Genomic DNA, 14,594 nt, shown 5'->3' on the forward strand with positions numbered 1-14,594 from the left:
CAGAGTTCAAGTTATTGAAGATTCTGTGGCCACCATTCTTCACAACCAACAATCTCAAACAAATCTACTTATGCAGCTGGCAAAAGCACAGGGCTTGACCCCTCTCCTTGATGATAACAAAAAGGGGGAGAGTAAAAGGGAAGGGGAAGGAGAGCCATCTATAAAAATCCAAATATCTAAAGTGCTAGTTCCTGCCATCACTACTTCTCCAATCATTCAAATCAAAGGAAAGCCTGATGGAATTGATTTAATCCAGCTAGCAGCAGCTGAAATTCAAGTGAAAGAGCAAAGGAGGAGAATTGATGAAAGGATGCAACAGCTGTTTGGCTCAACACAAGATAAATTAATATCTGTGAAACATAGCACAAAGGTTGAACCAATCAATATGGAGCACAAGCCAGAAAGGAGAAATAAGGTTGGAGAGACTTCTTTCAAGAATCTAAAACCTATGGTTCTCAAGCCCAACACCAGATCCAGCAAGGACTCCACAAAGAACCCTCTAGACTTTGCTCAGATGAAAGAAGTGGACTTTCCTCTTCCAAAGCCTGATGAAGACAAAGTTTTGGGTACTAGCATCATAAAACACAAGGAGACCATGGATGAGGCAGTAAGGAGAAACATGGCTATTATCTTTAGAGAGGGAAAGAGCATATGTGTGATGCAAGGACATCCCAAATTCTCAATAGCCAAGAGGGAAGAAACCAAAAGGTTAAAGAAAGAAGCTGAAAAACTCAAGGCTGACAAAAGAGCACAAGCAAAGCTTGAACAAAAGCTAAAGTCAAGTCTAGTTGAAAATGAGAAAGGAATTGAAGTCAGGGGTGAAGACAAGATTGCAAACTTAGATGAGGTTTTTGGGAATATATTTGGTGAAAGCATGGAGGAAAAAGAGGAATGGCAGAAGGGAAACAGAAGAAAGGCCAAGGCACATAGAAGGAGTGAAGGCAACACTGAAGAAACTAAATCTCTACCTTCCATACCTGAACCCTTTGTTGCTGATCACACTATAAACATCCATGGTGAACCAATCATCCCAAAAGAGGAACCTATTGATTGGGACACCATCAATTTGCCTACCTTTTTAACCACTCTTCCACTACCAAAGAAACAGAAAAGAAAATCCAAATCTACACCTCCCCTAAACTCTAAGAAATTCACTCAAAAACATAAACCTAACCCTAAGCCACCCATTTCTAAAGATGATTATGTTCACATCTGTGACATAAAAGAAATTTCAGACACTGAACTCTATCTGGATGAGCTGGAGGATGTAAGGGGAATTGCTGCTTACAGACAGCTACCAGAGAGATTGGTGTTCAGATACAAAGGAGCTGGGGAAAGAATATGGCCTCTCTACAGGATTCTGAATGAAGGCTACTCTACCTTGATCAGAGTCTTTTCAGCCATACAAAAGGATTCTGGCTTTACCAGGACTGCCAAGACTGAAATTCTCAACAAGATTGCCAACATAAGGAAAACTTGGAGGGAGCCCAATGCTTTGCCCAGAACCTTACTCATTCAAGAAAGGGGAACTACAATTCACAAATCACCTCATTGGTTGATGGAATTCAGAGATGATAAAGGAGTCAGAAGATTTTTCAGACTTGAAGACCAACTTAAGATTGCCAGCAATGAAACTCTCAAAGAAATGCAATATAAGTTGGATATCAGTGATGAAGATGAAGCTGAATTCTTCAGACAACTCCAACTCCAAATTGAGGAAAATGACAAAGGGCTAGGAAAGAAAACCAGGGATCAAAGAAGAAAAAGATGATTTGCTCAGGCTAGTGGAGCACCCTTGGAAACACTGTAAATCTTCAATTACCTTCTAGTACATACACTTTTGCAACACTTTTAAATTTCTACTTAGTTTCAGTTCATATATTTGTTAAGTGTTTTGTTATCATCAAGTTAACCTTGAATTTATGTCTACAATTCTTATAGACATAAATAGGGGGAGATTGTTAGGAATATATGTGCATTAGTTTGATGATATGTTTAACAAAACACTTAAGTAGAAATCTAGTGTTTGTAGCCTCAACGGATAAGACCACTTTGGTTATCCGTTGATGGTGTAGCTTTACTTAGAAATAAGTCTAGTGTTGTAGCACATTTCAGTCTCTGAATTTGAGATATAATTCTTAAATGTTGAGGGAAATTATAAGTCATGTTGACTACTAAAGGATATGCAGATAGGAAGGCCAATTGTAAATATTTCATGCCTTGTAATTTTGTATAAATGAAATGGTGTCAACGGATAACTTAAAGACCTTCAACGGATGAGAAACAAAGCTTCAACGGATGTCTCTAAAGCTTCAACGGATAACATCCTTCAACGGATGAGTGCATCAACGGATAGAGCTTCAACTGCTAACACATCAACGGATAAAGCCATCAACGGATGAAGGCTTCAACGGATGTTCTGTTAAATAGCAGTTGACAAGTGGTAGTTGTACCTACAAACAGAGGCACATGGGTTGACAGAGACAACTGAGATGTGGTAGCCTATTTCAGGAACATCAGAAAAAGCAGCCGTTCTACTCTAGTATAAAGAGGCAATAGTCAACAATGCACTGGAGTAAAATGGAGAAGAAACAAGTGGAGAACTTATTTTATTATTGCACTTTCTATCTTTGTCTTCACTTGTAAACTTGGTGTTATATAAACCAAGTAGCAGCTAGTAATTAGAATAGAATTTTTCCAGAGCTGTTTAGAAAAATCTTGAGAAAAATTATCTAGTTTGTACTAGGATGCAGCTGTGATCAACTTCTTGAATCACAGATTTTCTGAAATACCATCTCTGGTGGAACAACAAATCCACCAGAAAAGTTTTTAAGGTCTGTTGTGTTCTGTACTTTTGTGCTTGAATATATATCTGTCTGTATTAGCTTAAAGCAATTCACACACTTGTTTATCTTAAACACACAGCCTTTGAAACTGCTCAAAACTTGAAAGTTTTGAGATTTACATTCAACCCCCCTTCTGTAAATCTCATTGTTAGTTCACTAGGAATAACACATACTATTAAGATTTTATATTTACTTTTAAAATAATAAAATGTGTATTTACTTTTAAATTTTTATTGACGTACGAAGTAACAAATTTTTAATGTATATAAATTTGAAGAAAAAAATAAAATAAAACTATATAGATAACTTTTTTATATAAATATTAATTAAATCGGTCAAACCGGTCCGGTCCCGGTCCAATCGGATTTTTCCGATCTGGTCCGGTCTCAAGACCGGATAGAGCCGATTCGGTCCTCGGTCTTTAATTCTAAAAAAATTCGGTCTTCGGTTCGGTCCGGATCGGTCCGTTCCGGTTTGTACCTTTGTGCAGCCCTTCTTGGCTAGGCTAGCTAAGAAATACTAAGTTCACACCTTGTCTTTTATTCTTTCTCAGACTTGATTTCCAGTTGAATTTTTAATTTAAACGAAAAAAATGTCAACACGCGGAACAACCCAGCGGATTAAAGAAAAAAGGGACTGCGGAAAACTTCTCCTGTTCTCCATACATTGCAAGGCAAAGAACATCTTCTAAAAAGTCGTCTAGCAACAAAGAGAAAATGTTGGGATATAAAACCACATCATGTAACCACATGTAAACTTATAGGAGATACTGAAGCTGTTCAAGATCTCGAAAAACGACTAACAAAGACTGCATTCCTCGCTGGAGTCTGTGTAGCCAAACTGCAACAATCACAATGCACTCAGTTCCTAAGATAGCTCCAAGGCCCTGTTCCCGTACCAATTCTGCAAAGATAGTGGCCGAAACACTTGCTGAAATTTCTATATGTTTCCGACTTTAACATTTCATATCATATATCTTCATTGGTCATGGTTGAATGTAAATAAGGAGATATATTTGATAGGAATTTCAGAACCATAAGATAAGGACGACCGGGTTTGTTGTTAGGCATCTTCTAACTATGTTCACATTTATTTAGAAAAAATTGCGATAAGAAAAACTAACCTCCAAAAACCAACGAATGCTCTCAGGCTCATATAAATGGTTAGAGCAATCCACAGTCCAACATAGCCAAGGCTAGAAGATAGAATGAACAGTGATATGATGCTCAATATAGCCACCAGGACCTACACAACATTTATGTTATACAGTCTTTGTCCATTAAATCGTGTGAAATGCACCATGCAAAAGTAGATGACTCTTTGCCTCTGTAATATAGAAAGACAGTGGATCATCTCATTCAAAACAGGAGGAATCTATGTTTATATGTACAAGAAATATAAAGAACTGAAATGAGGATTTTTAACACTTGGTCTTCAGAGGTAAGTAAACTATCTAGCACATTTGAGTCATGCTAAAAATCTTTTCTCCACAAGGGCATACTAGTTTAAGGTTTTCATGACAGTTCAAGGATAATTACCATAGAGTGTGCTGCATATGAAAAATCAGAAGCTCCAAAATTGACACCATCAAAAACAAAGGCCAGCGCATTGATTGGTTGAGTAGCTGCAACAAACTGATCAGAAGGGGAATATTAATTTCATGACCAAGTCACTGCTTTAACGAACTCAAGGAAAAAGAATTATCTGTTTGCTAATAGCAAATAAATACCGGAGTGGCAACTCTAATGAGGTGGAGCACATCGCCGTCTTTTGTGAAAATCCTTCCAGCGAATGGTAGTCCAACTCCAAGGATGATGGCTAGAACAAGCCCGAGGACCAGTCCCAACTGCAGCAGTTGTTTATATAACAAATTAGATTTTCAAAAACTCGGTGAGAAAATTTGTTTCTTCCTGATAAATAATTTAGGTACCTGCAACACTCTGGATGCAGTAGCAGTAGTGCTGTCGAAGTCCTTTCTAGCAAATGCACTTGCAAGAATCGCCTAAAATAGTAAACCTCTATTTATGTTTAAATATGTAATCAATTTCTACATGATAATGTAACTTTTACATTATAATCGATGCAAATCCAGAGTCGAATTTGCTTGAACATGTCAAATTTATCATCAAACTATACATGAAGACCGAGCAATTATAAGGACAGCATCAATATGATGCAACTCTCTTCTGCACAGAATATAGAACTAGATTTAGACCCAGTGCAGTGGTCTTGACACATTATGAAAGAAACACTTTAGAGTCTCTATCACCTAATTGTTAGGATTTCATGAATGATCTCATTTGCAATCTTTCATGAATGTTCCATGTACATCACATGTTAAGCTTTTTATATCAATTTCACACGTACCGGCTATTGAGCAGATATTCTGAGGCCGAGTGTTGTCAGGAGCACAAAAAGAGATGCTCTAATAAACAGCGATTTTTTTTATATTTTACATAAAAGGATTATTCCTTTTGTTTAAGAGTTTTCTCTAATTGTTCACTGTCACATTTCCTTGCATTCACAATTCTGCATGCCTTTCAAACTTTGCATCATGGTTAGATAGCGGATACAACTCTTTTATGCTTTTGTATTTGCAATTAGACATTTAATTCACAGGGTGTAGTCAAATTAACTCTGTAAGATGATGCTACAAATCCTACAATAGGTCTTATACTCAAGACTGTTGTATTAGAAAGTTTAAGGCAAGTCGATTTATATCCTCATGAGTTGACAACAGATAAAAGCAACAGTCTGCTACCATATTTTATTAATCTATTCCCTGTGTGTACCTAAAATAAGAAGAGAAGGTCCTTGAAATGTTATGCGAAATTATTTATGACTAACATCATCTTTACATCGATGATCAATTTTGTCACCCTGGGACATAAAACTGAAGTATGACATCAACACTCGAAAAATATGAATACCCTTCACCCCTTTATTGCCACACCATTAACATCTGTGCTACAACGGTTTCCATTTGCAATATTCATCTTGATAATTTGATGTATTTTCCATTATATGTTCGCTTTTTAACTGCTTTTTGATACTATAAACATACTACATCACGCAGTTCTTGTCAGCGGTATGTATATCTCGTAGCCACTATGTCAGTACTCAAAACCTAAATAATTCCAAGTTCCTAACCTGCCCAGCAACAGCTAAGCCATCAGCCAGAAGAGACGTCGCTAACCAGACCTGCAAGCAGACCTGAAATGCAGCCATAGGTACTGGCCCCTGATGTGCAGCCATAGATGCAGCAAGTGTCACACAGAATGTGACAGCTACGACTCTCATTAAAAGCAGAAAACCTGTGGAACGAAAACGAGGATCAATTATTAGAATAAATGTAAACATTTGGTTGACTTAATGAAATGATTTCTTGAAACCTGAGGGGGGATAAAAGAAGAAATAACTTGAAACAAATATATTTCCAGCAATGTTTACAATATCTTTATCTTCATCACGCAGAAGATATAATAAATGAAAAAGTATATGAAGGATATGATTCTAATGCTTTGAAGAAAACAATTAAATGCAATTAAATTTGAATCCTTGTAATGCTTTACCCCTTGCTTACCCTTTTCCTAAATTGAACTTTATTCAACTAATCGACTTATTCGTATGCAATGAGAGATAAAAATCATTTTAAAAAAAAGTTCAACTCTTGAAGATTTAAGACACTATTATAAAAGTTACAAAAGTAGTATGAAGTCCTCACCATTTTTAAGAAACCGAGCAAATTGCAGATGTTTGCGAGTAGGGGGTATCAATACCACTTGTCGCACTAATCTCCAAAATAGTACAACTGAGATCAGATACCTACCATACCAACAAGGACAATAACAAGGAGACAGGACAAGAAGTAAGGTCAAGGTCTTACAATTTACATAAAGACCACGATGCACAGAGGTTTGGAAAGCATAATTCAATCATAAAAAATCATACTTCAAAGAAGTTTGATATAACTCACTGAGATAAAACATGAGCAATGGCTGCACCACTGACCCCAAGACGGAAGGAAAAAATAAAAATTGGGTCCAGAACTATATTTGTTATGTCGCCTGCCACTGTACCATATCCAAGAAATAGTAATTAGAACAAAATGGACGTAGATTTTTTCAAAAGTTAGCTAAAGCAGCCAGTAAGTTATTTGCATTTGGCACCAAACCTTCTTGACTAACTACTAAGCAATTTCCAGCCTAAGCAACATTATGCATATTTGCCTTTTTTCTTTTTATAAATCTCTTATTTTTATGAGTAAAATGCTTTCTGTCAGCTTTGTATTCTGCACAAAGTTTTAAGATTGGAAGTATTTCTCATGTATTATAGTATTTTAAGATTATGTCATATACTGTACTTACAAGTGGCATAGAGAGGGGTCTGTGTGTCCTTAAATCCCCGAAAGACACCTTGCATAGCCAGTGAGAGAAGAACAGCTGGAGCACCAAGAGACCTCAATTTCAAGTACTTTTGTGCAGGGCTTAGCATAGGTGAGTCCTATAATATGAAGGGAAAAAATGAGTGCTTTCAACAATCATAAAATGTTATGTTCTAGTGTAGCAAACAAATCAAATGAAAGCAAGACTTTCAGTATTACAGTTTCCTTACTGATTTGACCCCCATAATATTCAGGGCGGGTTCTGCTAAAGATATCAGTAATACAGCTTGGATGATGCCAAGTATCCCACCAATTATCAGAGCTGATGAGGCTGATGGGATGTTCCTTTTTTCAGACTCGGTCTTCACTATATTACAGCTTTTGGGATGCGACTCTAACATTTTGGTACAATCATCAAACTCTGATACAAACACAGGATATGACTAGTAACTAAAAAAAAAATTGTTTTTGCTAAGGTAACTTTAGAATGTTGCAGAAAAAATATTTGGAGACATGATACAAACTACTAAGTATTTAATAATTCAACATACCTTCGATTGGGATTAACTTATCTCCTTCTGTATTCACAACAGAACCCATTTGCAAGGTCCCACTCTCTTGTGCTTCTTGACTTAATTGGGTTATGGTATCTTCCTCTGCAACAAAGGAGGTTGTGACACTGACAAGGGGGAATATTGCAATTCTTGATACTTGATTGAATAAAGCGATAGATATGCCTACAGCAGCAAGTTCCACTGCACCTGTTGTCATTGATGGAGATTGTTATTTTAAGTAAGGTATTTGGAAATTTCAGCTTGGAGAAGACATTAGATATTTCACATTCGTTATGGTACCCAAAACAGAAAACAAAAAGAAAAAAGAACCAAGTAGAAGAGCGGAACAAACAGTCTTGTTGCATTCTTAATTCATTGGCTTGCTTATCAAACAAAACTAATAATAGAAGAAACCAATTGCAGTAGCTGTCTGATTAATTATGGTTCAATATATAAAATAGTTATAATCTACAGATTTATAAGGATACTACATCAGCAGTTGTTATTTGTTAGCAGTTTTTTATTTAATATATTGGATCTTGATTCTGTAGGACTGTAGGAGAATATCAAGAAACTGAAACATGTAAAACTTGATCCAATTTGAGGTGGGGTCTATGTTGTATTTTTAATGAGTCTTGAATTATGCAGTTCCCAAAAAACAGGTAGTGGAAATTGTTTGTTATTCACCAATGCTTAAAGGGTCGATAGTAGTCAATACCAAAGTACCAAACTTGCAATTTATAAACGCCTTGTTTAATTCAAGCTCACAACACTGTAAGATACCACAAAGTAATCTATGTGCAGTCAGTAGCAGTATACTGATGGACGGACCATTGTTTTAAGTGATTATGGATGCTGGCAATGGTTAATTTTCATAATTTTTTTAAAAGATTAGTCGATGACTCTAAAAAAGGTAACTGTCTTTTAGAACAAGGTAAAACGTCCAAGTAAAAGCGTATTAGGTAAGTGCAACAGAAAAGAGTGGGTACCTATCAGGCCAATGAATGCTGTATCGATAAGGGATGCGATAGGATCAGCTGTCAAAGCCATTGCTGCAGGGAAGGCAATTTTGGCAATTTCTAGACCAAGCTCATCCAGTTTGAATACCAATCTAATAAAATGTTGGCACATGATGATTATACACTTGTTTTAGTAATAAGAATCGAAACAGGAAATTACCAGAAAAACGAAGCTCCTACTCTCCTACTTCCATAAGGGTGCCTACTCTCTACATCATATACTTATATTTTTTAATTTTTACCTAATTTGATGCTAGACGTTGGAATAGGTTAATGACAGTTGAGATTGATGTCTAAAGAATAGTTATTGCTAACTGAGTTAGATGGCAGCTAGCTCTATGAAAAGCATTTTACCAAATGCCCAAAACATTACTATGGCTCAACAAACAGATGTGATACACTTCAAACGTATTTACACATGCAGTGATTGTCCTACATAGATAAAGACAACCTGAAATTTAATTTCCGGGCTTATAGAGAAAACGTACCGTAGTCATCTTTTGATGCACGTTATAAGAAACGAAACTAGTGCCTGTACTTGTCTAGTTGTTTGGTATTAAACTTACCTAATAAAACATACTAAATAGAAGATGGCAGTACCTGAGATCCTTCAAAAATGGGCAGAAGAAAATTTTCCAGTTTCCCTGACGTGGATACGTTTCAACTTTCCCAGCCATGATAAGAAAGGCTTTCTTGCCTATAAAACTTTCAGAAAAGGAGTAACTTTTCCGTAGTTACTAGTCAGACTCAGACTGATCCACCTGAGAATTCAACCACATAAACAATACAATAATTTCTTAAGGGTCGTTTAGACCAGAATAACGGGGGAGGGGGAGGGGGTAACAGACCAATAAAGTTAAAGCAACGCATATCAATTCAGGACAACAGAAATAAAATGTCGTTCCTTCTGTCCAGACCTCAAAGCTTCCCAGTGAAGAAGGTACACAAATCGCAACTAGTAAGCTGCGATGTCCTGTATTATATAGGAATCTCGCAGATGAAACACTTCCAACAGAAGGAGTGACACATGTCCAAAAAGAGATCCTAAAGGGTTCTACATGCATTAAATTCCTTTTAAAGTTATTTGCATGAGTGGCTTCCAACTGTCCACTAATTTTAGCTTACTGTTGACACCAAAAGACACAAGAATGACATAAGTACACTTATCTCTACAGACATCCAAGCATATTAACGATGCCTGTATTTTCTCTATTTCATTTCTTTCCTCTTTTGGAAAGGGAAATTATATTCTCAAAACACACATTAATGATGCCCCTATCTAAGATCAGAAACAATGAAGGAATATGAAACAATACTCACATGTCAATCTTCCACTCTTATATCAAATTCTAAAATTAACATAGTTTTGTCCAGACTACTTCTGGGTATTCTAACCTAAACTTTTTTGTTAAATTGATCAATTTCTTTTAAAGTCACTTAATATTACAAGTCTCCCAACACAATAAGAAAACTGCTTACTTTTCGTATACTATTGCTTAGATTCTTCACATAGACATTGACATGTACCTGGGGGAGTTGCTACAAGTGTGATAGTCGGGAAATTGACCTCATTGAGCATGGAATTATGTATACATATCTATTATATAAAAACTATATTCGAGTTAAATTCTTTAGTAAATTTGACACTACTTACTACTAAATCTGTTAATTGTTTTTTAAATTTTGATCCCCGCTATCTCTGTTCTAAAACATCATGTTCAACTTCTCGATTCATTGCTTAAACATTAAAAGGTCTGTTACCATTTTGATTTTTCCGTTGAAGCCAGTTAAAGGACATTTCCGATTAGAGGAATTAAGCACCAGGTCCCTCAAACAGCCTACTGCTTTTCAGACCAGTGCAAGTACACTATTTCATCCATTCCTAAATTACTCTACAGTTCAATATCGAAACCCAGTCACTACAACTGTACAGCATGTATGGTAAATTGGTAAATTTGGCAATCAAATATTTAGTCTGATCATTTAATTTAACTGCACTTGAACTATTATAATCATAAATCTATTAAATAAAGCCTCAAGATGTTAAATCCAGAATACAAACATATACCACTAATATTAACTAGTACATTTATGAATAGAAAATCTAAATCAGGATCATGCTTTAAAAAATTTAACATATATGCATACATATTTTAAAAAATTAACGTACCAGTAATATAGTTAAATTCATCTCCGGACACAAACCGCCGGAGATTTTCCCTGAATTCCGGCAGAATAAAGGCCAGAATCCAAGGAGATAATTGAGAGACTGGGAATAACAAAAAGGAATAAATTAGAACATAATTATGCATGTAAATGCGGAGTCAGATCCAGGAAGAACCACATATTCGTAAGAATAACAAGAACCAAATGGTTTTGAACGAACTGAACCATTTGCTTCGTCCGAGACCATTTGGTACTCATTTTTGGTTCTGGTTTTGAACAAAGCATGTATATACGTACATGTATGTGTTGGGCTGGATATTAAATATTTTCCGGTAAACTCCATTAAATTCGGTGATCATATGATTGTGATACTTTCAAGAGGGAAGATAAACTGAGGGTAAAAAATTAACTTACCTTCTTTTTTTCCTTGTAGCCCTTGTCTTTGGCACCGTTATTCAAATAAAAATGATAGCTAATTTAGGAATTTATGTATATTATTATTAGATTTTGTCTTGCGTCACGTAAGATATAAAAGTTGGTCTGATTGTCTGAACAAGCTTTTGTTGATAAAATTAAATTGCTACAAAGTTCTTCAATAAATTACACACACACACACACTCAAACAGTAGTCTACAAAAATGTCCTGCTTGAAACCTCCCGCGGGTGGTAATATCAACCTGGTTACTCACGAACTCGATTTATTGAGACAAAATTCGAAAGTAGCACAACTATGAAAGAATCAAACCGGTTCTTAAAATATTTAATTTAGTTTTCGAATAACACGAAATTCACACATGTTACATATATGACCTGAAACCCAAAACTTACAGACCTCCCTGTTGAGATATCAATAAAGTTTTTCAAGTTCCCGTCCTTTACTCGCTTTTTCATTGAAAACGATACATGTATAATTAATGGAAGTCATACAATGAAGAGTCAATTCCATAGAATTTGTTATGATCAAAACTTCAAACAGTCTCTGGAACTGGTTGGTTGGATGCAGGTATGCATCTAGTAGTCATTTTCTGGCAGGGTGTAAGTGGTCGGGAACAGTCGTGTGATTGTTGTGTCAGTACATATCTATTCCTATGCAGCTGGCGAAACTTTTCTATATTGTTGTTGAATTCTGCAAAACCATAATTAATCTACAAAATTTCATACATGGAATGTAAGAATCACTTTCTAGTTTCTGCTTGTTTAACAAGTCGGAGTCCAATTTTATTTTTATTTTTTGCTTAAATCATCCGTTGCCACAACCACTAGTCTTTTGCTTATTTAAGTTCTCTGTTGCAAAAACCTTCCGCTTGCGGTGTTTGCACGCATGAACCATGCAATTTGTTACGCTACCTTCAATCCGTTTTTCTTTTCTGCTTAGGTGACATCCCAAACCATCTTTCCAAATCATTTGTTCTTTTCTCCAATCCCCCTCCTAGATAAGAGATAGAGCCGTAAACAAATCGAACTCGGATGAATTCTGATAAAATTTTTACGAACCGAATATTGTTCGATAATTTTATCGAATAAATTTTTTTGTCTAAACTCGAGTTCGGTAATATTTGGACCGAATACAAACTGTTTGCGAACATATCAGACCGAAGCGAAAATGAACGAACACGAACTATTTGAACAAAAAACGTTGTTCGAACTCGAGTTCGAGCTTATCGGACGAGTTTATCAAACTCGAACTCGGATGAGCCATACTAGTTTAACGAACAATTCGGTTCGTTTACAGACCTAAGGGATAATTAACATTATGTGACGAAAATGCATTCTTCCATATCTTCACTAAATTGCGATAAATGTTTAGAGAACAAATCACATTCTATGTCGGGATGCAATTGATTGTGGAATTAAGAACCTTTGCAACAAGTATTTCAAAACAGTAGTGGTTAAAATGAGATTTCGTTAATAGTTTAATGCTAAGTGGGGTTTCGTAAAATATTTCTACTGGTTTTCAACTAATACTCGAAATTTAAAAAAGAAAACAACTCTCTACTAAAAAATTAATGCTCACCCAATATTTCAGCTTAGATATGGTGATTCGCCCTTAGTTCCGCCACGTTATATATTTTGCGTCATGAATTTTTCTTGTCAGATCAAGCTCAAGAAACAGCATAAGAATAATTGTCCTATCGCCCTGTTCCGTATCTTTTCGTAGGGTCAAAATTTAATTAGCATGTATGACAGGGATAGTATATATTCGCATTTCACGTAAAAATAAAAAAGATGCAGAATTTGCCACATGTATAGTTTAATTCAAGCCTTGTTTATTCAACTTTTATGTTATTTTTTTCTTTTGTTTGACATACAAAATAGAACGTATTCATTAAAATACTGAAATACAGTTACAATACATTTCCGAACTGATAATACAATCTGAATGAAAAATAAATAAACGAACTAAACAAATAATATTCTTATTTTCAAATTGATTAACAAATAGAATAAAATTTTTTGGAATAAAAATGATTACAATAGTTTTGTCACCAATCCAACCTAGCATCACAATTGAGTTTTACATAAATGTCATATGTAGCCCAATATTCTAATTGTTTAGTTACATCAATTAAAATCGGAGGAACAATTGCCCCCAAAACTATGAATATTTTTTTCTTGTGAAAAGTAATTTCTCGTGATATTCACCACCGTCTCGATTCCCAAAAAATCATATAAATTTTTTCTAACGAAACCAACACCAAACACACAAATACTTTAAACAAAATATACTCACCCAAAAAAAATGGTAGAACCTTGATAATAAGTTACAAACAAGATCTCACCCAAAAATAGGCCTGTTAAAATTGGATATGACCTGACAACTCGACACGAACCCGACACTTATTTTACGAGTTAGGGTTGTCGTTATACGGGCCGGGTAGAAAATAGATCAAAACCGAAATTGACCCGAATAAAAAAGGAGGATTGCGGGTTAACTCGGTTAACCCAAACCCGACCTGCTTATTGAAAATGATGTTTATTTCAAATTTTTGAAAAAATAATAAAATAAAAGAAATGGTAGAATAGTGAAAAGAATTAAATGACGAAAGCGGATTGTAAATTTGCAGAATGAAGTATAAAAGGGTGATTAGAACCATAAATATAAAAACGAAAGTCAAAATCTCATTCAAGAGAAGTAGGGTAGAGACTGGAGAGATACCACAGTGCTGTAATATTTTGTTTTTTTTTCTAATTTTATCTAAATGAGTCGTAGTTTCTTTGATTTTGTAAATTGTGTATTATGTATGACGGCGGTAGAATTTTATCAACCGAAAGTGATATTCTGCAGAACCTTACTACCTTTATGGCTTTATCACAAGATATTCGAAGGTTTTTATTCTTTGTCTATATTTGATGCCGTTGTTGAAGTTACTACGTTTTTTTTCCTCTAGTGAGTTGGTTATTTAATCTCTCTTTTCCTCGCCCCCCTTATCGTCACCAAAGAGCTCTCAACGTCCTGTTTGAATGAATCAATTTCGACTTTCTGTTTTTGTGTTTATCCACCTTTGCATATGGGTTCCAGGTGGGCGTTTTCAAACTTGCCGCGTGGCCTTCTTGCCCCCACATGACCTTTATGTCCTTGGTCCTTACCTTATTTATAAGCATAAACACAACTACCATGACCATC

At 35.5% G+C, this 14,594-nt stretch overlaps 1 protein-coding gene across 4 annotated transcripts; it reads right to left on the reverse strand.

Annotated features, from left to right (window-relative positions):
- Positions 1–3,466: 3,466 nt before the first annotated feature.
- LOC141687221 (protein DETOXIFICATION 42-like) lies at positions 3,467–11,434 on the reverse strand. Of its 4 annotated transcripts, none has more exons than XM_074492423.1 (15): positions 11,384–11,434; positions 10,974–11,072; positions 9,404–9,564; positions 8,774–8,895; positions 7,782–7,991; positions 7,461–7,624; positions 7,214–7,349; positions 6,823–6,919; positions 6,571–6,671; positions 5,997–6,160; positions 4,777–4,848; positions 4,576–4,692; positions 4,385–4,480; positions 3,970–4,091; positions 3,467–3,749 (listed from the first exon to the last, which is right to left on the reverse strand). In XM_074492423.1, the coding sequence occupies exons 3-15, from the start codon at positions 9,478–9,480 to the stop codon at positions 3,707–3,709; spliced, it is 1,521 nt and encodes a 506-aa protein (XP_074348524.1). In that variant the 5' UTR covers positions 9,481–9,564; positions 10,974–11,072; positions 11,384–11,434; the 3' UTR covers positions 3,467–3,706. The 4 variants fall into 4 exon arrangements, with proteins under 4 accessions (XP_074348524.1, XP_074348521.1, XP_074348523.1 ...); XM_074492420.1 differs by having other exon boundaries at positions 7,461–7,651; positions 11,384–11,432; XM_074492422.1 differs by lacking the exon at positions 10,974–11,072 and having other exon boundaries at positions 7,461–7,651; positions 11,384–11,400.
- Positions 11,435–14,594: the final 3,160 nt, after the last annotated feature.

This window comes from Apium graveolens, chromosome 9 (genome assembly GCF_009905375.1).
Source record: "Apium graveolens cultivar Ventura chromosome 9, ASM990537v1, whole genome shotgun sequence".
Taxonomy (NCBI): Eukaryota; Viridiplantae; Streptophyta; class Magnoliopsida; order Apiales; family Apiaceae; genus Apium; species Apium graveolens.

What these genes read in the sequence shown, in the direction of transcription:
- LOC141687221 (XM_074492420.1), bottom strand. Translation starts at nt 9,480, where the DNA reads ATGGCTGGGAAAGTTGAAACGTATCCACGTCAGGGAAACTGGAAAATT. An exon ending in AGCATTCATTGGCCTGATAG is followed by an intron (nt 7,992 to 8,773) that starts GTACCCACTCTT and finishes CAATGACAACAG; the next exon opens with GTGCAGTGGAACTTGCTGCT. An exon ending in TAAGTTAATCCCAATCGAAG is followed by an intron (nt 7,652 to 7,781) that starts GTATGTTGAATT and finishes TGTTTGTATCAG; the next exon opens with AGTTTGATGATTGTACCAAA.